The sequence below is a fragment of the Anolis sagrei genome, chromosome 4 (assembly GCF_037176765.1).
Source record: "Anolis sagrei isolate rAnoSag1 chromosome 4, rAnoSag1.mat, whole genome shotgun sequence".
Classification (NCBI taxonomy): Eukaryota; Metazoa; Chordata; class Lepidosauria; order Squamata; family Dactyloidae; genus Anolis; species Anolis sagrei.
The window spans coordinates 21,793,292-21,820,904 of record NC_090024.1 but is presented as its reverse complement, the minus strand read 5'-3'; the positions used below and the strand labels follow the sequence as shown (position 1 = coordinate 21,820,904).

At 41.1% G+C, this 27,613-nt stretch overlaps 1 protein-coding gene across 1 annotated transcript in view; it reads left to right on the top strand.

The window, feature by feature from the left end:
* DEPTOR (DEP domain containing MTOR interacting protein) overlaps nucleotides 1–27,613 on the top strand; it is an 83,050-nt gene that overhangs the window by 31,519 nt on the left and 23,918 nt on the right. The window contains exons 5-6 of the mRNA XM_060775828.2: nucleotides 8,756–8,934; nucleotides 27,074–27,259. Coding sequence (XP_060631811.1) covers nucleotides 8,756–8,934; nucleotides 27,074–27,259 — 365 coding nt within the window. The remainder of the gene's footprint in view (nucleotides 1–8,755; nucleotides 8,935–27,073; nucleotides 27,260–27,613) is intronic.

Genomic DNA, 27,613 nt, shown 5'->3' with positions numbered 1-27,613 from the left:
TAGAAGGTGCCATAGACTATTTAGGTTTCACAGTCTTCATAATGTCTATGTATTGTGGGAGTTCTGTGTCATCTTCAAGAGTTCTAATTCTCCGAGACTTTAAAATCTATTATGGATGAAACACTATAGCACGCTTTAGGGAATCAGGCCATGATAAAAGGAAAAATAGATGATATGACTTAATGGGCTGGGGTGTTTTTCCATTTCAAAGACTCCCTTGTTGTTCTTTTTCATCTGAGCCTGTGCTGTATTTGCTTGCAAACACAACAACATTTCAGATTCAGAAAACCCCTGCTGTTTAAGTAAGACATAATCATTTATATATTCAAGAAACGTTAAAAAAAACACATGGAGGTAAAAAAGGGATTCATTTTGATCCAAAACAATGAATGCAATCAAAGATAATAGCAAGCAGTCTTACCTAAACCTTTGCAGATGTTTGTGTGTGTGTATGTATACACCTTCAACTTGTCTATTGAATTATACTGGCCCCCTTGAATTTCATAGGCTTAGTCAGGTGCCAGCTTCCTTCCTCTGAAATATAGCCTATAGCACCTGATATTCATTGGCAGTTTCTCACCCAAGTACAGGCAGTTCCCAAGTTACAAACAATATAAGTTTTGTAGGTTTGTTCTTAAGCTGAATTTGTATGTAGGTTGTAACAGGTACTTTTTGAAGTGTAACTCCATACACATACACACACACACACACACACGAGGGTTGAATGAAAAGTAATGTCTCCACCTTCATAACTCCTCAACAGGTAGCAGTACTGGTATGCGGCAGGTACTGGCTTGTTCAGTAGACTCTCCTCTACAGTTCCATTCTGACGGGAAGCCTTACCATTGAACGGTTGTGTTGTTAAAGTGTGAAGTATGGAACCCTGTGCAGACGGTTGGTTAATGCGACTTAAGCAACGTCCAGTCATTGAATTCTTGACACCAGAAGGTGTTACTCGCCCAACGATGCACAGTACTCACATCAACACAATCACTATTAAAATATTGCATTCTCTGATGAATCTCCTTTGGGGTGACACCTTCTGCTGTCAAGAATTCAATGACTGCACATTGCTTAAGTCGCATTAATCAACTGTCTGTGCAGGATTCCATACTTTGCACTTTAACAACACAACCGTTCAATGCTAAGGCTTCCCGTCAGAATTGAACTGTAGAGAAGAGTCTACTAAACAAGCCAGGACCTGCTGCATACCAGTACTGCCACCTGTTGAGGAGTTACGACGGTGGAGGCATTACTTTTCATTCAACCCTCGTACGTACAGACACACACACACACACACAAAGCTTTGAATAGCATAGGGAAAAGTTAGCACTTCTGTGATGTTAGTTTTGCTATCTGTGCCCCTGTTCAGAAGATTTCACCTCACTTTCTGTCCTTGTAATAATGGGATTTGAAAACTTTGGTTTGTTGTGGAAACAAGGATTGGTGAGAAAGCCCTTCGGGGTTGAGAAGGGCAGGATATAAGTGTGTTAAATAAATAAATAAATGTGCTTACCTTACACAGACATCAATACACAGATGAGAAAAATATCATGCAAAAATATATTGTTGTTTATTCATTCAGTTGCTTCCGAATCTTTGTGACCTCATGGACCAGCTCACGCCAGGGCTCCCTGTCAGCCGTGGCCAACCCCTGCTCCTTCAAAGTCAAGCCAGTCACTTCAAGGATACCATCCATTTATCTTGCCCTTTGTCGGCCCCTCTTCCTTTTTCCTTCCATTTTCCCCAGCATCATTGTCTTCTCTAAGCTTTCCTGTCTTCTCATTTTGTGGCCAAAGTACTTCATCTTTGCCTCTAATATCCTTCCCTCCAGTGAGCAGTCAAAAAAGCATATATTAGAGGAAAAATTCTCCAAAAATATTTACTTTTTCAAAGACTAAAACTCTTGAAGTTAAAAGAAAACCTCTCCACTTGACACTGTGATGTGGAAATGGGATGGAGCAGACTTGTGATTGAAATAGGTTAATATTGTTAGACACAAAGAAAAGAATTTGTTTATCTCTGTGTTCTCCAATTACTTAACTGCTAGAAATACAATTCTCTCTTTCCTTTTTCTGTTAAGGTCAAATCTACACTTGATACCCAGAACATTTTCTTCTCGCTAAAATTAAGGACTTGTTAATTGTCATGACATGCAGATGTGTCACTCCAGAGCCTGGTTCTCAAAAAACGAATTAGCAGATGATGTACCTGATACATAACACAGAAGGCTAATTATATCTGGTTAATAAAGAGGTTTTGAGGCTGATTATATCAGCCTTTTGACCTAATAAGAATGTAGGTGCTTGATATTGTATATATGCTATGAAATTGTGGTATGTATGTGAGAAGTGACGCCTAAAATAATGCTAATGCCTTATATAGGAAAAAGATTAAAATATGAAGATCTTGTGCCATAAGATACAAGATAAACCTCAAACTTTGATATTTTTTTTAAAAAAATGGAAATCTCTAGTCAATAGATTCAAAGAAAATCCTGAGATATGGAACTAGAGTTTTACTTGCATTTAGATTACGGTATTTTCTTTCTTTCTATTTTTATATAGCTCCTGGTTATTTCTTTATTTATCGTATCACAAGTGAAGCAAGGATACAGTTGTAAGGTATTTAAAAACACAGTTTAGAAGCTTGGCATTATACTAAATGTCTTTTAACCAATAGCTGGCCAATTGGAGCACCTCTGGTGTTGCTATAAGAAGGTCCTCCATTGTGCATTTGGCAAGGTTCAGACTGCATTGCAATAGGTGGTCTGTGGCTTGCTCTTCTCCACACACACACATGTCATGGAGTCCACTTTGTGGCTCCATTTTTTGAGGTTAGCTCTGCATCTCGTGGTGCCAGAGTGCAGTCTGTTCAGCGCCTTCCAAGTTGTCTAGTCTTCTGTGTGCCCAGGGGGGAGTCTCTCATCCAGTATCAGCCATGGCTTGAGGTTCTGGGTTTTAGCCTGCCACTTTTGGACTCTCGCTTGCTGAGGTGTTCCTATCTCTGTAGCTCTTAGAAAACAATTTCTTGATTTAAGGCGTTGACATGGTGGCTGATATCTGGACAGGGGATGGACTGGAGATGTCACTGCCTCGGCCCTTTCTCCTGGTTAACAAGATTAAAAGGAATCATGCACATTGCATCAAACTGACAAAGTGTTAAAATTTGTACGAAGAGAAGGAAGCATCTGTTTTTATTGGAAGGAATGGTTATATTTTCATCCCCAAAACAAGTCCAGACATTTCTGAGATTCAGCTTCAGATCAATTATTTATTCTTTGTGCCAAAAAGTTTCTAGTATTGGATCTAAACAACTTTTTTTTTGTACCCAACTTCTTGGAATTGCTTTAGGCTAGCATCCTACTGCTTCCACTCAAATCTGCATCAAGCGAAGAATATTATATCACCAGGGAGTCGCATAAGTACCTGCTTCAATTTTACATTTTCTTTATTGAGGAAGATATTGAGCACACATTAATTCATAGCTGGGAATGAAAAATAGGCTTTAAAAAAACCCTGATATTGCTCATACTTATTCAAACATGCCACAACCATTCAGCCTCAACTGGCACCCCAGAGTCAGACATGACTGGACTTATTGGAGAAGCTTTATTACTTGAAACTATTTGATGGACGGCAAGAAGATCAAACCAGTCTATACTCCAGGAAATAATGCCCATCTGCTCACTGGAGGAAAGGATATTAGAAGCAAGATGAAGTACTTTGGCAACATAACTAGAAGACAAGAAAGGTTGGAGATGATGATGCTGGGAAAAATGGAAGGGTAAAGGAAGAGGTCGCAGGTTCGATTCCGGGGAGTGGCGTGAGCTTCCGCTGTCAGCCCTAGCTTCTGCCAACCTAGCAGTTCAAAAACATGCAAATGTGAGTAGATCAATAGGTACCACTCCAGCGGGAAGGTAACGGCGCTCCATGCAGTCATGCCGGCCACATGACCTTGGAGGTGTCTACGGACAACGCTGGCTCTTCGACTTAGAAATGGAGATGAGCACCACACCCCAGAGTCAGACATGACTGGACTTAATGTCAGGGGACTACCTTTACCTTTACCGAAAGGAAGAGGAGCCGACCAAGGGAAAAAATGGATGAATGTTATCCTTGAAGTGACTGGCTTGACGTTGCAGGAGCTAGGGGTGTCCATGGCCAACACTAGGGGTGTCCATGGCCAAAGGTCACGAAGAGTCGAAAGTGATTGAACGAATAAACAACAAACAAAATTTGATTGATGGATTGAAATAGTTATATATGAGCTTAGATCTCTGGGTGGCTTGCAATAACTTCTAATTAAGCAATTTAAAATAATTAAAAATGTAAAACAGCTAAAAATAAATATTCTGATAAATGTGCTTTCTGAAAATTGGCATTTTACATTTTCCCTTTCTTACTGGATCCCATGATTTTAGTATGGCACAATCTTCATCCCAGTTTGGTTACCGGGAATATATATTTTGTTCGTTTTGTTCCAGTGTTTTTATTCATGGACTCACATAGGAACAGTGTGTCCCATGTAAACCTCACAGGTTTCCTGTCATGATTGCCAACGTATCCTGTGGGAAATAGTTCTTATTTATTTTCTTCCTCCTTCTCCCACAACACTCTGTGCCTTACTTACATCTTCACTTTTCATAACTGTTGAGAGTTATCCACTGGGGAGACATAAACAGATCAGATAGTTTCTATGACTTTATTTACAGTTCTCTGACCAAGAGCTAGTGATTCTCAAAAATGCATGAATAAGTTTTGAAATGTCTTGGTGATGCTTATAATAGCATTAAATCAGGGCTAGAGCGGGGGGGGGGGAGGTAGGGGTTCAACCCCCCCCCCCCGAAATTTTTCAAGTTAAAGAAAAAAACTGGTTTACTCATGAATTTTAACTAGTTAACCAAATCCCCTTCCTAAGTCTATGTGAAGCAAACATTAAATTGATTTAATTATGTCTATATAAAATATAGATCGAACCATACTATTTAATTTTGTGTTATAGAACTACTCTTCGTGATCCGCTAAAAGATTCACCCCCCTCCCCCAAAATAATTTTCTGGCTATAATACTGCATTAAACCAGTGGTTCCTAACCTTTTTTGACCAGGGACCACTTGACCAGAGACCACTTTGACCAGGGACCACTCTCCAACATTAGTAACAGAAAGGTTATGAATTAGTTTTTGGCCAACTTTAGATTTGGTTAGGTTATTTGGGGTGCTGATTCAGAACATTGCATTGGATAGATGACATCAGCTCTAATTTCTGATACAGAACATATGCCATCCAGTAGTTGGTATCTGCTCACCCACAAAAAACCAGATTTTATAATCTAGAGCTGATGTGGTAGTAGTAATCTTTCATGGGTAGTCAGCCTCTCCCTTCCCAACATCCTCATTGCCTCGGCACTATAAGAGGATTTCGTGACACCAGTTGCTCTCATTGCCACATATTTTCGAGGCAACGGTGTAGTAATGGTGAGGCTGCCAACTATATTTTCGTTCTTGCAGACCACTGGCGGTCCACAAACCATAGGTTGGGAGCAACTGTATTAAGCCAACTTAACTGAAGTCTTGGCAAAGTTTTGATCATGTTTTCCTATTCCATAGCATATCCTACACCAGTGGTTTTCAACCTGGGGTCCCCAGATGTTTTTGGCCTTCAACTCCCAGAAATCCTAACAGCTGGTAAACTAGCTGGGATTTCTGGGAGTTGTAGGCCAAAAACATCTGGGGACCCAGGTTGAGAACCACTGTCCTACACCTATCCTGATTTGGCTGGGACAGTCCTGATGATTTCTTGTCCCACTTTTCCATCTGCTTTTAAAATGTCCCTGTTTGTTTCTCCAAATAATAATAATAATAATAATAATAATAATAATAATAATAATAATCTCTATTTATACCTTGCCTCCATCTCCCCAAAGGGGACTTGGGGCAGCTAACATGAGGCCAAGCCCAAAAATACAATACAGCGAAATAAAATACAACGCAACAAAAAATTACATCACAATAAAATACATAAAGCAACAAAATAAAATAAACACTGCAAAATAACATAATGAAAAATAGAACACAATAGGTGGGCCAAATGCACAAGATAAAGCGATAAAACCCTGGAGGAGATAGCAGTGGAAAAGTGTATTTGTGTATTTCCTTCCTTTGTCCTTGTCTTCCCTCAGTTGCTGCAAACTGGGTTCAAAGCATAGAAGCGACTTTCCTTGACTGTCTTTCCCAGAAGATATAGAAAAAGCCAACTACTGGAGTCACTTTTATCTTGTGTGTTCTGCCTTATTAAGATCTTTTGTCATATTGACCACACACTGATGTTGTTTGGCCATTTCCTCATTGTTATCTGTGAAGTGTTGGAGGGGTTTACCATAATTGTACCCTTTTGGACTCAGTATGTGATCTAGAAATTAATTCAACAGAATCCTTGTCATCTTATAATTTCTTGGCCATTTTCTATTTTTTTTAATATTCATATCCCATCTTTCTCATTCACTGGCATCTCTTTGGTCAAAAGACTGCTCTCTACTGCACCAATCAGCCAGACATGTTATTTGAAGACTCATTAAAGAACAATTGACAATTAACAAAGAATTCTTACTCAGCTTTTACAGAACAAGACGAACCAATTCTCATGCAACAGCTATTCTGAAAAGCTCTTAGCTGAGTGTGCTTTCTTGGGGCATGGGGACTTTGATGAATCTGTAGTGTAAAAAAATGGGGACATATAGTCCCAGATACCATCTCTGCTAGACATGGGCAAGAATCTCATGCAAATTTCACAACCGGAACAAGTGCTTCCATTCATCAACATGAAAAGTATGCAGAACAATGTCAAATGGAGAAGATGGTAGTATCATAGACTCAGAGACCTGTATCTGACCCGTGGTTTAAAAAGACAATGGAGAGGGACCAAGTGAACCTAAAGCACCATTTCCATTCAGCATGAAATGGATGTCTTGATGAGTTCATTGAGCATAATTCAGCGAGATACCTCAGTGGATATTAATAAACAAGTGCCAATTCGTTTCCTATTGAATTATTTGACATAGGGCCAGTATTATTGATTTAATAAGTCATGAGTAGAGTTTGGATAATTCATTTTTTCTAGGGTTTTTTTTTCATTCCTTAAACAAAACCTTTGGAATACCTTGGATCGTCATAGATTTCTCCCTTAAATTTGTAATCTTTTATTAAATAAGAGAAGTGGGCAATGAACCATTGTGGAATCACCTATGGTGTGTGCGCAAATGGCTGTGCCAGCATGATGTATAGTTTGTGTGTTGGAGTACAACTCTGGAGATCAAGATTTGAATTCCCGTTCCCCCATGAAAACCCGTTGGGTGGCCCTGGGCAAGTCACACTCTCACAACCTCAGAGGAAGGCAGTGGCTAATCTCTCCTGAATAAATCCTGGCATGAAAGCCTTATGACATGTTCCATCCAAGATTGCCATAAACCAGAAATATTTTTTTAGGTCTGATAACAACATGAACAAACAGATTACTACACAGATTTGGATTTTGCCAGCAAGAGTATCCTCAATGCCACTGTCCGCTGGACCGGCCACATTGTCCGGATGCCCGACCACCGTCACCCAAAGCAGTTGCTCTACTCCGAACTCAAGAATGGAAAACGGAATGTTGGAGGACAGGAAAAGAGATTTAAAGATGGGCTCAAAGCCAACCTTAAAAACTCTGGCATAGACACTGAGAACTGGGAAGCCCTGGCCCTTGACCACTCCAGCTGGAGGACAGCTGTGACCAGCAGTGCTGCAGAATTTGAGGAGGCACGAGTGGAGGGTGAAAGAGAGAAATGTGCCAGGAGGAAGGCGTGTCAAGCCAACCCCAACCGGGACCGCCTTCCACCTGGAAACCAATGCCCTCACTGCGGAATAAGATGCAGAGCAAGAATAGGGCTCCACAGCCACATACGGACCCACAGGAATACTGGAAGACAATCCTCCTCGAAAAACGAGGGATCGCCTAAGTAAGTAAGGTGCCTTCTGTGTTAGTGGTGTAGTGACTCTGCTCCAAGTTTTTATGCAGCTTTAGAGCCTGAGATAGCATGACTTGGCCAAGATTGTTGTTGTTATTATTATTATTACTATTATGTTTATATTTATGCTTATTTATATCCTGCTTTTTCTCTCCAGAAAGATACTCAAAAGTGGCTAGGGTTACCAGGGTGTTTCATGACTGAACAGGGATTCATATCTTGCTCCCCAGAATCCAATCCTCAAATAGGTATATACGTATCATCAGTTCTCCCTACTCTTGGATTTGACCATTCACAGCTTGACATATTCTCACACTTCAAAAGTAACCTTGTTTTGCCATTTTATAAAAGGGATAGTTTTTCATTATGTCACTGTATATACTAGGATTTTGCTAGGATACCACGGGCTCATTGTAAACATACACACAAAGGAAAGACAGGCGTAACAAAATATAAAACTATACAATGCAATTTAAAAAACCTCCAGAAAACAATGATACATATAACCAAAATATACAAGATTATAAAACAATATTAGTTTATATAGTTCTGGAGCACATGCAATTTGCTTTACTAATCCTCCTAACAACACATTTAAGTCGTGATTCAAAGCAGTCACCTGGATTGCTTATGCATCTGTCCCATTCCTTTATAATGCTGATGGAACATGTAATCAGATCCTTGAGTATATCTGTACACTTTAATTTACATGTGTGTGCTTGCTCTCCCCCTCCTTATTTTCATTTCAGATTGATGAATACTGAAAATGCACTTTTACAAGCCAGAGAAGAGGAAGGAATAAAATACGAACGTACGTTCATGGCATCTCAGCTGATTGATTGGTTGATCCAGGAAGGGGAGGTCACTACAAGATCTGAAGCTGAACAACTTGGCCGAAGACTGCTAGAGCATGGGATTATACAGCATGGTGAGGAGCATGCTCTGCTTTAGACTAGATGTGGAAAAAAACTTCTAAGGGTGACACATTATTTAGAATATATCTCTTCATTAGGTGAATAATATTTCTTCTGTTGAAAACCACAATGAAGTGGGCCACATTTTATTATATACTAGCTTGAATATCTGGGTTATTTGAAAAAGTCAATTTTTAATTGTACAAAATGCATAAGTTTGTGGGTGAACTGGTGAACTACAACTGACGTCATGCCAGATTAACCCCGATAAACTATCAGTACTTAAAGTTTGTTATGTTGGGGAAGTTTGCTTTAGGTGGGGTTCAGTGTGTTATGTGGCTGCAGAGTAAACTACAACTCCCACTATGGTGAGTCAGTCCCCTCAAACACTTACAGTAGGTTGAGTTAGTCATGGGGGTTCTGTGTGTCAAGTTTGGTTCAGGCCCATCATCGGTGGAGGTCACAGTTTCTCTGGTTGTGGGTGAACTACAACTCAAAAAAGGAAGGTCAGTTCCTCCCAAACTCCTCCAGTAATCAATTTTTGGCATATTGGGTATGTGTGCCAAGTTTGGTCCAGATGCATTCGCGTTTGGGTTCATGGTACTCAATGGATGTAGGTCAACTACAACTTCCCCAAATTAAGGTGAATTTCCCACAAAGACCTCTAGTATTCTTTGCTGATCATTGGGGCTCTGTGAGCCATGTTTAGCCAAATTGCATCTTTGGTGGAATTCAGAGCACTCAATTTGAGCATATTGGGCATGCACGCCAAGTTTGGTCCAGATCCATCATTGTTTGGGTTCATAGTGCACTCTAGATGTAGGTGAACTACAACTCCTCCAAATCCCTCCAAAGACCTCCAGTATTTTTGTTGGCAAAGTTAGTTCTAAGTCCATTGTTGGTGGAGTTCAGATTGCAGGTGATCTATACATCCCAGTAGCTAGAAGTCCTATAAATCTTGGTGAATACTTCACAAACCTCTCTCTGTAGTATGTTCAGTTGCTGATCAATGCTATGTGCTGTAAAAAAGAATAGAAAAGGGTTAAGGGAGAAGCAGTGGGAGGGATCATGCAAATTCCACACCAATGGAGGGAGTCAGAAACACTGGGATGTCTGTGGTGGAGGAAAGACATAAAATCTTGGATGAAATTGTCCCCATATGAAAGCCCTCACTTGGGTAGTGGGCAGTATGGCATTTGTGGAGGACATTTGCAGGGTTGTTGTACGTGTTCATGGCACATACTATAATCTGCAGTATAATTAGTGGGAGGGCCTTTGGTGTCTCCTGAGCATTGAGAGCTATAGCTGTTTGTGGAAGTGGGAACCTGTCTGTGTAAGTGGACACCCCAGCCTCTCCCTCCCACCCCCCCCCCCCCCACACACACACATTTTCACTCTTATTATGTGCATAGATAGATTGAGCCTCCAAAATCCAAAATACCATAGTTCATATGGGTGGCTAAGATAGTGACACCTTTATTTTCTAATGTTTTAAGTTACATAACATTTGTTTCATGTGCAGAATGATTAAAAACATTGTGCGTAAAATTACCTTCATGCTATGTGTATAAGATGCATATGAAATATAAATGAATTTCATATTTAGACTTGGGTCCTGTCTCCAGGGTATCTCATTATCTATGTATGTGTATGCACATACAGGCATTCCAAGATCCCAAACACTTCTGGTCTTAAGCTATTTGGAACAGGGATACTCAGCCTGTAGCTGGCAGGACCAGAACTAGTAATGGACAGTTTTGCTTCTGTCTTTGCTTTTCTCTGACACCATGATTCAACTTGGCAATTAGTTTTTAAAAAAGTCAGCTTGTTTCTGTAAAATCTGGATATTCTCCAACGTAGACCTCCTGTGCCTTGCCAAACTTTGCTGGTCTGCACACCAAAGCCCCGATTTCACGCAAAACCTTTCCAAAATTGGAAACAATAGCTTATTTCATGGCAAAATTTTCCCAGGATTTAAGTAGTCTTTATTTCCTGTCTTCAGCCACTGAACAAAGATAAAGGCAAAAGAAGAATGGAGTGGTGCTTATTGATCGTTATGGCAAGAAATCAAGCAGCAGAGGCTTCATTAAGTCTAAAGTAAATTCCATTCAATTGCATATCTATTCAGGGGCTGTGCAGTACAGAATTCGGCCTCCCGATGCCATCTTGTTATCAGTAACATCTTGCAGTACAGGCAGCCCCCAAGTTATGAACAAGATAGGTTATGTAGGTTTGTTTTAAGTTGAATTTGTTTGTAAGTTGAAACAGGCTCATTTTGAAAGTGTAATTCCAGATGTATATATCTGGAATTACACTTTCAAAATAGCATAGAGAAGGGTCAGTATCCCTGTGGTGTTTGCTTTGCTGCCCGTGCTCCTGTTCAGAAGATTTCTGGCCACAATGGTCTACACTCTTGTTACATCCCGAATAGACTACTGCAATGCACACTACGTGGGGCTGCCTTTGATGACTGCCAGGAAACTTCAATTAGTCCAACAGTCGGCAGCCAGGCTGCTGACTGGAGTGGCGTACAGGGAGCATACAACTCGGGGTCTTGAGTGCTAGGGTAAAAGGCCCTAACTCACGAATGGCTCTCACATAGGACAGCAAGGATTTCCACAAAGCAGGGGCAGAAATAGAAAAAGCTCTGTGTCTGGTCCTTTCCAAGTGCACTTCTCGAGGACCCGGTATATAAAGTAAGTCACGTTGGGATGGTCGTTGCAGCCTCCGATGATGGGAGAATGAGAGACGGTCCCTAAGATACAATCGATCCTGGCCGTAAAGAACTATAAAGGTCAGAGCTAGCATCTTATATAGACCACGGATAAGCGAGAGTCTACTGTATTTCAATTGTAGCTGCTGAAGTCTGCCATTGGCGAAGGATGGAATAAGGTCTATCCATGGGTTCTGCATCCATGGATTTAACCAACCATGGCATAAATTAAGTAATCCTATGGACTTTACACAAGGGACATTTACTATGCCATTATATTGGCATAGTAAATTGCCAGTATAATTTGCAATTTACTTGAATAGCTTTGAACAGCTGTTTCTATATCCCAGAATAAAACCCTAGTGGATACCAAGGACCCATTGTACTTTGCTTCCATTTCCCCATTTGAATCTATGGCTATCATCAACATTTGTATATGTTGATGAGTAATGAGGTAAAAAATGTATGAGATAAAGCTGTAAATCTCACTGAGGCCGCAGGGATGAAACTGGGTTCACAGAGAAAGATTTGTCTGCTTCTTTCTACCCTACTTTATATTTTATGTATTTTTCATTCCTTTCATTAATTGTTAATTGTTATCCTGCCACTCATAAAACAAGCCTAAGACTGGGTTTTCTGTTTGAAAGTGCTGGGGGGAAGGGGGCTATCACTGTATTTCGGTTTTGCCTGTGGCCCTTGGACCAATTTCAAAAGTTCTGAGCAAGTGACCTATTCTCCGATCCTTGAACTGTGGCCAAAATACATGTCCCTCCTCAGCAGGACCTCAGACAGAAAGGAAGAAGAGAGGGGAGAATGAGAGAGGGAGAAAGAGAGAAGTGGAGTTTAGAAATAATTAAGGAAAGTCTGTTGGGTTAACTAATTGGTTTTTTATATAACAAGGAGAAAAGACTGCATTGGAATTTGAATATTTGCATAGCAAAATCCAAAAAGACTCTGGGAAAATGTCAGATGATGAAAATTGGGACGCCTGTGGCCGAGCAATATTAAAATTGTAATGAAATAGTTGCGAGTTATGAATGACAAAAACGGTACTGTTCCATTATCTGGGCAGACTCCAAAAGAAGGTCTAGACAGAGAAGGATAGTCCATTTTAGGGGGGGGGGGTAGTTGATGGAGGGAAACCATTTCCCCATTTTTGCTGGTTATAACCCCCCCCCCTTCCCATTTCATAAACGATGGTTGTTTCAACAACTGTGACATGGGTGGAGGGAATTACAGGAAAATGGGGGAAATTGATTAATTCCTTCAACTCCCTTTCCCCCAGTAAAATGGACTATTCCGGCAGCAAAAAAAGCCAATGGGATTTTGGCCTGCATAAATAGGGATATAGTGTCTAGATCCAGGGATGTCACACTACCTCTCTATTCTATCTTGGCCAGAACACACCTGGAATCACAGTTTCCAGTTCTGGGCACCACAATTGAAGGGAGATGTTGACAAGCTGGAATGTGTCCAGAGGAGGGTGACTAAAATGATCAAGGGTCTGGAGAACAAGCTCTATGAGGAGCAGCTTAAAGACCTGGTCATGTTTAGCTTGCAGAAGACAAGGCTGGGAAGAGACATGATGGCCATGTATAAATGTGTGAGGAAAAGTTATAGGGAGGACAGAGCAAACTTGTTTTCTGCTGCCCTGGAGACTAGGATGCAGGACAATGACTTCAAATGACAGGAAAGGAGATTCCACCTGAACATGAGGAAGAACTTCCTAACTGTGAGAGCAGTGGAACTCTCTGTCCCAGAGTGTAGTGGAGGCTCCTTCTTTGGAGGCTTTTATGCAGAGGCTGAATGGCAATCTGTCAGGAGTGTGTTGAATGCGATTTTCCTGCTTCTTGGCAGGGGAATGGACTGGATGGTCCATGAGGTCTCTTACAACTCTATGATTCTTCTCTGTGTATTATCCTTTTGGGGCCTCTGCCTGGATAATGGAACAGTACCCAAAAACACACAAACTAAGAAAGGCTGCAGCAGTTGGCTTTTGCCCAGACCTACTGGAAAGGGCAAAATTTTGCTCCTGCTGAGTTAACTGGAAAATTGCTTTTGTACTTTGAACTCAGTTTGCGGCAAAGTGAAAGGAGGTCAAAGGGGGAAAGTGTGGAGAGGAGAGAAAAAGCATTTTTAAAAAAATCAGCTGATGGGGGAAGTGGTAAGATGATAGAGAAACTGGGACATTTTAAAAGCAGTTGAAATAAACTAGGACATGTGAGGATTACTGTAAGTGGGACAGTTGTTGCCAAACTGGGGCAGTTGGTTGAGATGCAGTTCATCTTTCCTTGCACGTACAAGTCTCTTACTGGGGCATTTTGAAGGCCTTGCCTATCACCACAAACTATGGTGCCAAAAGAGAGCACAATGCACCAAAAGACAATCCAGTTTAAAGTGATGGAATAGGATTTAATCTTGGTTGTCCAAAGTCCCACTACTTCTAAAGGGACTGAATCACTGTTGCCAGCCAAAGGCCATTCTTGTAATGGGATAATTTATTTATAGGCTTTAGGCCATACTATCCAGAATTTATTGCCCTGTATTTACTTGTAGCAGGCTGTCTCCTCTTTCATTCGCTGTTGCCCTTTGGCAATACCAGTACTTGAAGGGATTGAGTTACAGCTGGCTCAAAGAGGTTCTGCTTTGGTTTTTAATCTTACTTCTCTGGAACTTGGAATGGAAATAAGGGAGCAACTCCTGCCAGTTTACATCATAGTTGTGCAATTACTCTTGATACTAACTTCTGATTTATTGGCTGCCAGCTGCCAAGGGCACTGAATACACAGAAAGCAAATTCCCATATCTTCCAGGTAGGGAGATGCGAGTTGCATTTGAACCATAGACTTAATGCACTTTGACACCGCTTATGGTTCAGTGCTATGGAATCCTTGGGTTTATAGTTTGTTGAGACACCAGCACTCTTTGGCAGAGAAAGCTAAACAACTTGACCAACTACATGATCCCAAACTGCATTCCTTCTGCAGTGTAGATGCACCCAAGATGGGAGAGGCAACATAGGGTAAAAACAAACCGTTCACCAAGGGAAACTTAGTGTGGGACTTTGATGGGTTTGTGTGCCTGTACAAAGTTTAAATGGCAGACTGGTCTGGCCATTACCTCCCAGAGCTTGGAAAATTAACCCCTTTGGAGCACAATTCCTGGAATCCTCCAGTGAATGCATGCTGTAGGATTCTGTAGGATTGTAGGATTCTGAGAGCTAGGGTCCAGAAAAAGTAAATTTCCCATGCTCAGCTTTTGAGAACAAAGACTACACCTACACTCTAGAATCACTGTAGTTTGACACCAGTCTAACTTCCATAGCCCAATGCTGTGGATATTGTAGTTTGGTAAGACACCAGCATTCTTTGGCAGAGATGGCTAAAGACTTATAAAACTATGGCTCCCAGTTGAAGTGGTGTTGAACTCAATTAATTCTGCAGTGTAGATGCACCCTAAAACAAAGCAAGCTTCACTGTGGATATCTGTTCATTCACTGTGTTAAACCAAAACAAGGCAAAATTGTTCCAAGTTCTCTTAGTAGGACCGTTCTGAAAAAGTTTGTTTTTAGACTCTCACAATCCCCTAGCTAATATGGTCAACTTCATATTAATTCAGGAAGTCTGGGTGTTGCCCTCCAAAAAGTGCTTGTCCTGTTTGCAAGTAACTACACAGAAAGCTGTTTAACATTAAGCCTGAACATCAATCTTATTTGCTAGTATTGCCAATGCTGACTGGCAGAGGTTTTCCAGGATTTAGGGGATCTTTTCCACCCTGACATGGATATGTGGTCTTTTTCCTGTTGCATTTGGAGATGGTCTTAGAGAAAAATGCTTTCCCTTTTACAGACAACTGCAGATATTGGGCAGATCCCAAAGCCATCGATTGATTGATATCACACTATTCTGGCCAAAGTTAACCATGGTTTCTCTTGGCAAGTCAATACTGGCAACACCCTGAAACTGCAGACAGCAGAGTTGTATGCAAACCCCTTGTTTCAGTCTGATTTTAGAAATGGGGTGCTTATTGAATTCCCAAGGAATCTGGGATGAATAGCCAGCTAAGTCCTAGAAACTAAGCTTTTCAATTTGAGGATGTTGCCAGTAGGAAATTTTATTTGAAGGAAGATTTTGTTTCCTTTTGAATTCATTGTTGTTTTCAAGGCTTGGAAGTAATAGATCATCATTCATAGAATCCTAGATTTGATCTACACTGCCATATAATTTGTTTCAGTGCAGTTCAAACTGTATTATCTGAGACAACACTAAGCATATAATGCAGTTCAAACTGCATTATATGGCAGTGTAGATCCAGCCCTAGAATTGGAAGGGACCTCATGGGCCATCAAGTTCAAACCCTTTTCAGTGCAGGATCTCCAACTAAAACATATCCAGCTTTAGGCTATCCAGATAAAGATACTTTTTGGTGTTTTTCAAACTGTGCTCCTCCAGGTGCTTTGGACTTCAACTTCCAGAAATCCCAACCATATTCCCAGTTGGACCACAGTTACCTGAAACTGTGGATATGATCAAACGCCATTCAATTATTTGGCTTCTGGTCCTAATGTACCATACAGTTGAGCTGGAACACCTCAAGAGGTATACTCTATAGGAGTTTGCTTGTAAATACTTTGGATGTATACTATCTACACTAGCACTCTTTTGAAGAAAAGGTCAAAGTCTTTCCAGAACTGCAGCTTCCAGAATTCAATAGCATTGGGCTATGGCAGTAAAAATGGTGTCAGACTGCATTGATCCTACAGTGTACAGCATGCTGATACATGATTTTGATGTGTTTTAGTCCTTGACCTAAGAGGCATAGTGGTTTGAGCACTGGACTCTAACTCTGGAGACCATGGTTCGATTCCCTACTCAATCAGAGAAATCCATTAGGTTCCAGTAAGTCAGAAAAGACTGGAAGGTGTATACAGCAATAACAACAATTTAAATAAGAGTTATATAACAACAACAACAACAACAACAACTTTATTTTTATACCCTGCCACCATCTCACTGAAGGGACTCGGGCTTACATGGCTTACATGGGACCAAATGTCCATAAAACAATTTTGTTGTATTGCTCTTTTTACCAAGACCTTCATGAACATTTTATAAATCCAATTTTAGAAAGTTTACCAGGGAGATCGGTAAGGTTTTATGTTGATTATCTCTTGACTGACCAACACCCCAAAATTACTGCTAAAGTTGCTAACTTTTGTGCAGCAGCAATAGCTTGTCAGCGCCAGATGCTGTCACACTCCTGGAAGATTTAATATTTACTTCAGTTTTTACCATTGTCATTGTAGCATATAAATATTTAATACTGTTTTAACTATCATATTCAATACTGGGTTTTAACTCTGCTTTTGACATTGTTTCTTAATGCCTAAATGTATATATTCTTATTCTGACATTTATGATTTTTTTTGGTGCTGGTCATTGACCATAAATAAATGTATCATAAAACAATAAACAAGCAACCCATCAAGCAAAAAGACAAAATAAGAACATAATTAAATGGAGCACATGTCTAGTTAAAACAAAGTTACATAGACATAAGAGTATAAACCATTAGCATTAAATCTCCACCCAATCACTCCTCAAATCCAGGAACCAGGCTACTAAGATGGGCAAAATGCAGCTGCTCAGCTCAAAATGGAGCTGCTCGGCTTCTTGTGGGAATTCCGATGAGATACCACATAACACCAATCTTACTACAGCTGCATTGGTTACCAATTGAGCACCGGATCACTTTCAAAGTGATGGTACTTACCTTTTAGGCCTTGCATGGTCTGCGGCCAATGTACCTGAGGGACCACCTCACCCCCTACCAACCCCAGAGATCCCTCCGTTCTGAGGACCAAGATCTATTGGAAGTCCCCAGTGTCAAGACCTTGTGTCTAACAGCAACCAGACGCAGAGCCTTTACAGCAGTGGCACCATCACTCTGGAATACTCTGCCACCTGACATCCGTGCCTTGCGGGACCTATCAGCTTTCCGCAGCGCATGTAAGACATATCTGTTTGGACAGGCCTTTGATCTTTGATATTGCTGTTTTTAAATTGTTTTTAAATTGTTTTTAAATTGTGTTAGATTTTAGCCATTCTTGTAAGCCGCTCCGAGCCCCAGGGGAGTGGCAGCATATAAGTTTGAATAATAAATAAATAAATAAATAAATAAATAAATGACCCGGCTTTCAAAAGAGCTGGGCATGGGAAAGTGCAACAGCAAACTATAGTGCCGTGGAATTGGGTGGGGTAAAGAGAGCAACATCCTCTCTGGTTAACTAGGGACTGGGTATTTATAAATTGGACTAATGATGCTCGAATGGTTGCTGAAACATCCAAGTTTTCAGCTCCCTGTGAAAAGTGGACAGTGGGGGGGGGGGCTGCCTAATCTCCTTGGGGAGGGATTTTCAAAGTTGGGGGCCCACCAGCAAGAAGGTCCTCTCCCTCGTCCCCACCAACTGTGCTTGTGATGGTGGTGGGAGCGAGACAATGGCCTCCCCGGCAGATCTTAGAGCCTCACTGGTTCATAGGGGGAGATGCGGTCACGAAGATCGGCAGGGGCCAAACCATTTAGGGCTTTGTAAGTGATAACTTTCACTTTGAATTGGGACTGGAAGCTGATCAACTGCCAGTGGAGCTGCTTTAATATAAATTTTAGAGGATAACAGTTTACCCATTACTGTAAAGCACCATGTGCGTTGGATGGCACATCATCACCACCACAATAGAAAATACTGTTTTGGGCAAATATCTGTTGATTGGGAGTCATTTTTCACATTTTAAAGGCCATTTAAATCTCATTTTAAAATTAGTTGAAAAGCAAAACATTAGTTACACATTGCACATAAGAAGCAACAGCCAATGATTGATCAAAAAGTCACTGATAAGGCTGAGAAAAGCAGTATACAAGTATAGTAAATAATAAATAAATATGAAAATAAGTATCACTAACATGTTAGCTCTCACAGTTGAGGCTTCCAGATTCTGCTGTTTTTCTAGAGTAACCAACACTGTTTGTTCTTCTCAGCTGCTGAGATGGAAAAATCATGGATTTAGTGGAAGCAAACCAATATAGCATCTGCTTTAATTGCAACATCTGTACATTTAGGAAGACTGTAACAACTAGGAAATTAGAATATCCACCTCCTGCATCCTGTGTTCCAAATTGCAGGCTTAATTTGAAACAACAGCTGCCTAGTATTCAATCTGTTATCTCTATACTGTAATTTTCATGGTACTGTTTGTAAGTAAATATTATCTATCCTTTGCCAAGTTGATGTTAGGGCTGAAATGTTTTTCATGGCTTGTTTGACAGTATTGTCAGAACAGTTTCAATTAAATAGACCGACATTTCATCTGAAGCCTAGAAAAGCTGAATTGGCTGGCAATGGAGTGTACACAAAATACTTTTGTGTCTCATAGGGTGACTTTCTAAATTGCTACTTCAGTTTATGATAGAACTTGGCTGCTCTTACTGCTGAATAAGCATGAATGATTAATGAAATGAATACAACTTCCCTAATTAAACTTCGTCCCTCCAGGTGTTTTGGACTTCAACTCCCACAATTCCTAACAGCCAGTAAGCTGGCTGGGATTTTTGAGAGTTGAAGCCCAAAACACCTAGAGAGCCAAAGTTTGCTCATGCTTCCATTAGTATATGACAGCTGCCAAGCCTTGAAAGGGGTCCACTCCGCTATCATTTACTGGTGGGAAAAGGAGGGAGGAAAGACACTATTCAGGCCATAGAGAAGCAGCTGGTCCCCACCAGTGGGAAGATGAACTGAAGTGGACTCACATGGAGTGCCTCCACCTTTCCTTCCTCCAGGAGTTCAAAGTAGCCAGATTTCCATGGTGTGAATAGCTCCCTCTCCATTCCTCCTGGCAAAGAAAAGGATCAGCAACTTATGCTGACAGGTGCCAGACGTGGGAGGTTTTTGGACAGAACACAAAACCAAGAGAAGATAATTCCCATCCAAAAAGCGATTTAACACATGTGTAAGCCGTAGTTTAACATGCGTAAATCACTAACAAGATGCCAGTTAGTTATTGTTAACTAGAGCCCTGTTATACTGCATAATTACAACACTATGATCTCACTTAAACTGTCATGGTTATATTCGGAAGCTGGCATTTCCATTTTATGGAAGAAAGCCTAATGGGTTGAGTGCTGGACTATGACTCTGGAGACCAAAGTTCAGATTCCTGCTTTTCTAGAGTAACCAACAGTTTGTTGTATGTCGTGTCTGGGCAATCCTTCATGGATCACAAACTCTCAGCCTCAGAAATCCCTATGGGGTGGGGAAATATCAGATAGCAAATCATCCTAGTTCAATGTATTGTCGAAGGCTTTCATAGCCATAATCACTGGGTTGTTGTAATTTTTCAGGCTTTATGAACATGTTCCAGAAGCAGTATCTCCTGGTGTTTCACCTGCATCTATGGCAGGCATCCTCAGAGGCTGTGAGGTCCAACTAGGAAAATGGGGTTTATATATCTGTGAAATGTCAGGGGTGGGAGAAAGAATTCTTGTCTGTTGAAGGTAGGTGTGAATGTTTTAGTTGGCCACCTTGATTAACATTTAATGGCCCAGTAGTTTCTAGGTCTGACTTCTTACTGCCTGAGGGAATCCTTTGTTGAGAGGTGATTAGCTGTCCCCGACTGTTTCTTGTCTGGAGTTCCCCTGGTTTTGAGTGTTGCTCTTTATTTCCTGTTATGATTTTAGAGTTTTTTTTAATACTGGTAGCCAGATTTTGTTCATTTTTATGGTTTATTTATTTTATTTATTTATTTGCTTTATTTCTATACCGCATATTTCAGCCCAGACAGGCGACTCAATGCGGTTTCTTCCTTTCTGTTGAAATTGCCCACATGCTTGTGGATTTCAGTGGCTTCTCTGTGTTGTCTGACATGGTGGTTGTTAGAGTAGTTAGAGCATATCCTAGATCTACCCTGATTAATTGGATTCCCTTAATGCAGGTATGGGAAATTCGAAGAGGCAAAGAGACCTTGAAGGGCTGCACATGCATTTTAAGACCCTCCATGCTCCCCATTTAAAAAATTAAAAAAAGTTTGATAAAGCTTTTGCCATGCCCTAGAGGCTTGAGGAAAAGTGCATTCCAAAATGAAAAGTGGCTACTAGTCACTTATGGGTTTGTTAGCAAAAGCGGAGATGTAAAAATAAAAACAGAATAAGCTAATGGGCAAATTTTGAAATTATACATGTGGCTGTTGAGGGGTTCTTTGTGGGTCCTAGGAAGGCACATGCAGCCTGTGCATTTTACATAGCCTTTCTCTGTTTTGAAGTTTGCTTGAATTGTAAAATAAGGAAGCTTATACAGAACTAGCATTGTTCAAGTTGACAGCTATGACAAAACCAATTCTCATAGCCCTGCTGGGTTTTTCACACATTCACAACCTCCCTCCAGTTGCAAGATGGATCCAAAGCATGGGTGACGATGGTGATGATTTGTGGTTATTTTTAGGAGCGCACAGCAGAAATATATTTACATGAAACAGAGGTGTGTGAAACAATAGGTGAGATGGGAGAATAAAACTGTTCTTTGCTCACATCAGTAATGGACTAAATGTCATTTTTAGAATAGATCCACCGAACCAATGGAACCCACATAAGTCTGACTTGCCAAGTTTGCACTGATTTAACGTGCTTTCTTGCAATAAGCCCAACTTGGCTCTGTTTCCCTGTAGTAACTTACGGATATGAGAGCTGGACCATAAGGAAGACTGAGTGAAGGAAGATAGATGCTTTTGAATTGTGGTGCTGGAGGAACATTCTGAGAGTGCCTTGGACCACAAGAAGATCAAACCAGTCCATACTTCAGGAAATAAAGCCCGACTGCTCATTGGAGGGAAGGATATTAAAGGCAAAGATGAAGTACTTTGGCCACATCATGAAAAGCCAGGAAAGCTTAGGGAAGATAATGATGCTTGGGAAGATGGAAGGAAAAAGGAAGAGGGGCGGACCAAGGGCAAAGATGATGGATGGTATCCTTGAAGTGACTGGCTTGACTCTGAAGGAGCTGGGGTGGTGATGGCTGACAGGGAGCTCTGGCATGGTGGGCTGGTCCATGAGGTCACAAAGAGTCGGAAGTGACTGAACAAATAAACAACAACAATGGCTCTGTTTCTTGGGAACACTAACCAAGATCTCTCTCTTTTTTGAGGGGCGGGGGTACAACTCCCAGAATCATCCAGAGGTATTCTGGGAGTCTTAAAAGCTATTTTTCCAAGTTTGCATAAAAACATGCTGAAATTTTAGGAGAAAAGGATGTAATACTGGGAACTGGCTTTGATATAGAGACGGAGGAACACCAGTAAGTGCATTTGCAGATTCCAGTAAGAACCTTTAAGCAGAATGGGGGAAAGTGCTCCAATATATCAGTTTCTTTTGACTTGCCACATTTATACTCCACTGGGAGATAAAGTTGGAAGTGAAACCCCTTCTGCTGTATCCATGCAAACAGTGGTAAGGGGGATTAAGTGATGCTTATTTAATGGGGCCAAAATAGGACATTAGTTTGTAAATATGGGCAGGAGGGTGTCATTCTTCCACAATTTTATAAATGCAAAAATAAATCAAGAAAATTGATGAACCAAATGGCAGAAAATATTGAGTAGGTGCAGCATGTTTGGCATTTCACATACTCCCAAACATTTAATGTTATGATTTATGTGAAACCTGCTTTCTTAAGAATTATTTGGAGACTGTCCAAAAGTGAGAAAAGAAAAATAAGTTTGATTCAATCCAGACCTTTGCCCAGTCAGGCCAAGTTTGAAAATCAGGGCCAGATCTAATATAGTGGTAGTGAAGCCAAAAGTCCCAGCCACATATCTAAGCTGGATCTCAGCTCAAGGAGGCAAGAGGTGCTGGGCATGGGCTCGAATAAAGCATTAGGCAGGTCTGTCTTTCATTAACTCTTCTCTTGACAGATGACCAGGTTTTCTGCTGTGGGTACCTCCCTTTGTGCCAAGTCTCCTTCGGAAAAGGCAGCATATTTCCCTCTGAAGTCCAGTTCTAATATTTCTGCATGTGAAAATGGAGGGACAGGAAGGGAGCATAGGATGGGGATAGAGGAAACAATTCTCTTGGCCCGTGTTTCTCAACCTTCCTCATGCTGTGACCCCTTAATACAGTTCCTCATGTTGTGGTGACTTCATAACTGTAATTTTAATACAGATATGAATCGTAATGTAAATATCTGATATGCAGGATGTATTTTCATTCACTGGCACAAATACCCAATACACCCAAATTTGAATACTGGTGGGGTTGTGGGGGAGGGTATTGATTTTGTCATTTGGGAGTTGTAGTTGCTGGGATTTATAGTTCATCTACAATCAACAAGATTCTGAACTCCACCAATGATGGAACTGAGCCAAACTTGGCACACAGAACTCCCATGACCAACAGAAAGTATTGGAAGGGTTTGGTGGGCATTGACCTTGAGTTTTGGAGTTGTAGTTCACCTACATCCAGAGAGCACTGTGGACTCAAACAATGGTGGAACAAATTTGGCATGAGTACTCTATATGCCCAGATGTGAACACTGGTGGAGTTTGGGGAAAATAGACCTTGACATTTGGGAGTTGTAGTTGCTGGGATTAATAGTTCGCCTACAATCAAAGAGCATTCAGAACCCCACAGACGATAGAATTGGGCCAAACTTCCCATACAGAACCCCATAACCAACATAAAATATTGTATTTTCTGGTGGTCTTTGGCGACCTCCCTGACATCCCCCCTCGTTATCCCCCCAGTGGTTCGATCCCCAGGTTGAGAAACGCTTCTCTAGGCAAAGGGATTGTCTTTTTATGATTCCTCAGTGTTAGGAAGAAGAGGCTATCCAATTTGTCTGAATGAGCACATACATACAGAGAACTAGTAGTTTCATAGGACCTCATCAGGTGGCTCTTTGTAAAGTGGGGGACAGCAGTGGCAATCGTGGGGCAGCCTAGGGAACCGTCACCCTGTGTTTCCTACCGTTGGGATCCATTTTCCACCTTCCCACAGCTTTTCCCTGATGTCCCCTGCTCTCTCTTTGGCTCCTTTCAGCCATGGGGTCCCACCGGAAGCAGCTCTGCATCATGTGATGGGCTCCAGGGGACTCCATGCTGGTAGTACAGAGAAGTGGGAGGTAGACACTTCTGTGCCTTCATCTGATGGAGTTGATAGAGAAGTTTTATCTCCAGTAAAAAGTAGTGAGGTTTTTAAAGTCACCTTTTCCCACTTCTCCTGAACCCCTAGCCCCAATGAATGTGGACTCCTGGCTGTAGTTTGTCCTTAGTTAATTCAGAAGATGGAACAGGAGAGAAATGGAGAAGAAGGGGTGCAGTCTTACCTTCTCCTGGTCAAATGTGATGCAGGCTGCCCTAGTGTGTGTGACTTTCCTCATTCATACATTTTCTCCACTTTGTCCCATATACTGATGTTGCTTGACTACACATATCTCCATTTTCCTATGAAATAATACAGTGCATGGAGCTGTGGCTTCCCTGGTACAATTGCTGCACTGGTCTCCCCCTGCACCATTATTGCATATATTCCAAACGATGAGATCTCCTGCCCTCTGTATAATGAAATCAGATACCATCCACAGTGCAATTAGGATTTGGGAACAGGAAATGAATTGGTGCACAGTGTAACATCTTTGACAATTTTCTTTTCAAAACTATTCAGCTTAATGAAGGCCTTGAGGGGGGATCTTACACCTGGCGTAAGAAGCAAATAACGCTGGCATGGAAGCAAAGTGGAAAACGGAAATAAAGGCACTCTAAGACAGAGTGATTCTGGCTTCATAGAAGCTTTTTAATAACGACAATGGCATGTGGCAGGGAAAACTGGCAGAGAGCACGGGAGGTTATTTGCTAGTCAGCACTTGGAATAATACAGTCTTGGCTGATGCAACCTTTGCCTGTCTTTCTTAACTTCCATGTAACAGTGTTAAGTCCAGCTTAAGCCTTGGATGTTCCAGTTTGGCTCACTTGCTTGTCTCCAATGATCTAGGGATGGAAATTATATTCAGAACTATTTAAAACAGTGGTTCCCAACCTTTTTTTGAGCAGGGGCCACTTTGACCAGGGACCACTCTCCAACATTAGTACCAAAAGGATTACGAATCAGTTTTTGGTTAACTTTAGATTTGGTTTGGTTATTTGGGGTGCTGATTCAGAAAATTGCATTGGATAGACCACATCAGCTCTAGTTTCTGATACATGTGCCATCCAGGAGTCACCATCTGCTCACCCACAGAAAACCATATTCAATAATCTAGAACTGATATGGTAGTTGTAATCTTTCATGGGTAGTCAGCCTCTCCCCTCTTGACATCCCCAATGCCTCAATACTATAAGAGGTTTTCACGAGACCAATTGCCCTTATTGCCACATGGTTTCAAGGCAACAGTTGGCTTTTTTTTTGCCACCGCATCACATTGTTGGCACATGTTTAACTTGTTGTCCATGTAGACTCCTAGATCTTTTTCACTTGTACTTCTTTTGAGCCATATTCTGTATCTTTGTTGTGCAGGAATGAGTATTTCTGCTTTGAAATATTCTTTTTCCAAGCATACATGTTTTCTTTTTACTCTGTGGAGAAATGCTGTTTTCACACAAAATTACAACATACAAGTTTTGGGTTTATAAGACTAGCAAATAACCTTCAGAAACAGCATGCTTTTCAAAGATTTCCTCGCAGCAGGAAGATTATTGACATTAGTCATTGCTACTTTTGAGAGCTGGACCTTAGGGAAGGCTGAGCGAAGGAATATGCTTTTGAACTGTGGTGTTGGAGGAAAGTTCTGAGAGTGCCTTGGACTGCGAGAAGATCCAACCAGTTCATCCTCCAGGAAATAAAGCCTGACTGCTCATTGGAGGGAAGGATAGTAGAGACAAAGTTGAAGTACTTTGGCCACATCATGAGGAGACAGCAAAGCCTAGAGAAGTCAATTATGCTGGGGAGAGTGGAAGGTAAAAGGAAGAGGGGCCGACCAAGGGCAAGATGGATGGATGGCATCCTTGAAGTGACTGGACTGACCTTGAAGGAGCTGGGGGTGGTGACGGCCGACAGGGAGCTCTGGCGTGGGCTGATCCATGAGGTCACAAAGAGTCGGAGACGACTGAACGAATGAACAACAAACTTTTGAGAAGAAACTTAGGCTGGATTTAAACTGCTGTATAATGCAGTTTAACCCCATATAATGCAGTTTAAATACATGGAACTGAATTATATATGTCTACACTGACCATATAATGCAGTTTCAAACTGCACTATATGGCAATGTAGATCCAGCCTAAGTGAAAAGTTACAGTCCTACAATGATCCCTGCTATTAAATGGCAGGGGAATATTAGACATCGACAGCATAGGTGTCACAATTGACACAAACAGAATACAAAATACAATATATTGTACAAAACCATAAATAATATAATAAATAATAACACCTCTCCCCCTCCCCCCCACACACTGAAGAAATTCCCAACATACTGCTAAAACACTTGAAATTTACCAGAAAATTGTGCATACAAGAATAAAATATACTGTGTATATGCCTAGTTGATACTCAGCCATTACTGGTGGAGTGACAATGTAGGCATTTTGCTATGTCTTGCAGATAACTGCTGATCTAAACTGAGCCTGGTGTTTGTTTTCACTACCATGGCATGTTGTATCAACACTGTATACGGTAGACTCCACAATGCAGAGGGGAGTGTTGTTCTTGGCACCAAGCATGTTCCCAAGCCTGGCAGAGCACTTTTTCAGATCACTGTAGGTGGATTGTGTTCATACTTAGTTCTAAGAAACTACATTTGCATTCAAGTTGAGATATGGGGAAGAACTGAGTCCAAGGACAAATATTAGTATATCAAGCCCCATCCTGATTTTTCAAGCTTGATCTTGATCTTTTGCAATCAGATTGGTGAGATATTGGAAGGGAAATGAATGTGTGCAGAGAGCTGGTGTGGCATAGAGGCTAAGTGTTGGACTAAACTCCCAGGAGACTGAAGTTCAAATCTCTGCTTGACTGTGGATATCCATTGGCTGAGTTTGGACAAGTGGAACTTTCTTAGTCTCAATGGATGCCAATTTCTCACCCATTTTCTACCAAGGAAACTTTATGGTAGAGTTGTTTTTAAATTGCCACAAGCCAGAACTAATATAAAGGTAAACAACAACAACAACAACAACACCAACAATTGGATTTTTGCCCCTTTTTCCTCAAGAAGACAAATTATGCCAACTGCAAGGGACATAAAATTCATTGATCACAAGGCTTTCATTTTTGTTTCATACCTCTGTGGGGCGAGGCATGCACACACAACAGTTATGGGTTGCTGAGAGCATTACAATCTTCTCCCTAATTTTATATTCCACTAAAATAATACTTAGAAACATTTCTCTCTTTTTCTCTTTTAGTGTCCAACAAACACCATTTTGTAGACAGTAACTTGCTCTTCCAATTTCGAATGAATTTCCGACGAAGGAGGAGGTTGATGGAGCTGCTTGCAGAGAAATCCCGGCAGATGCCAGAGAGTCATGACAGTCCCTTTTGTCTACGGAAGCAGAATCATGACAACAAAAAACACACCAGTTTCCTCTCAGGTATCTGTTTGATTTGTGCCACAGCTACCCGTTGTCACCCTGTACCCGAAGTGGAGACACAGATGTAGGGAGGAATAATGGTACTGGACTAATATCTGTTGCACTTTCAACATTAATATTCACATGATGATATTTTGCATACTTTAAGGCGTTGGCTTTGACATTCCAAATTACTTTGGGGCCAGAGTTACTTCAAGGATCACCTCTTCCCTATTATCCTACCTGCTGCCTAAGATCAAAAGGAGGCACATTTCTGGAGTTCTGCCCACTGTGCTAACATGCTTTTTCAGGATGAATGAAACAGCCTTTTTGGTGGCTGCTCCAAGTCTTTAGGAAACGTGTTGTTGAAGGCTT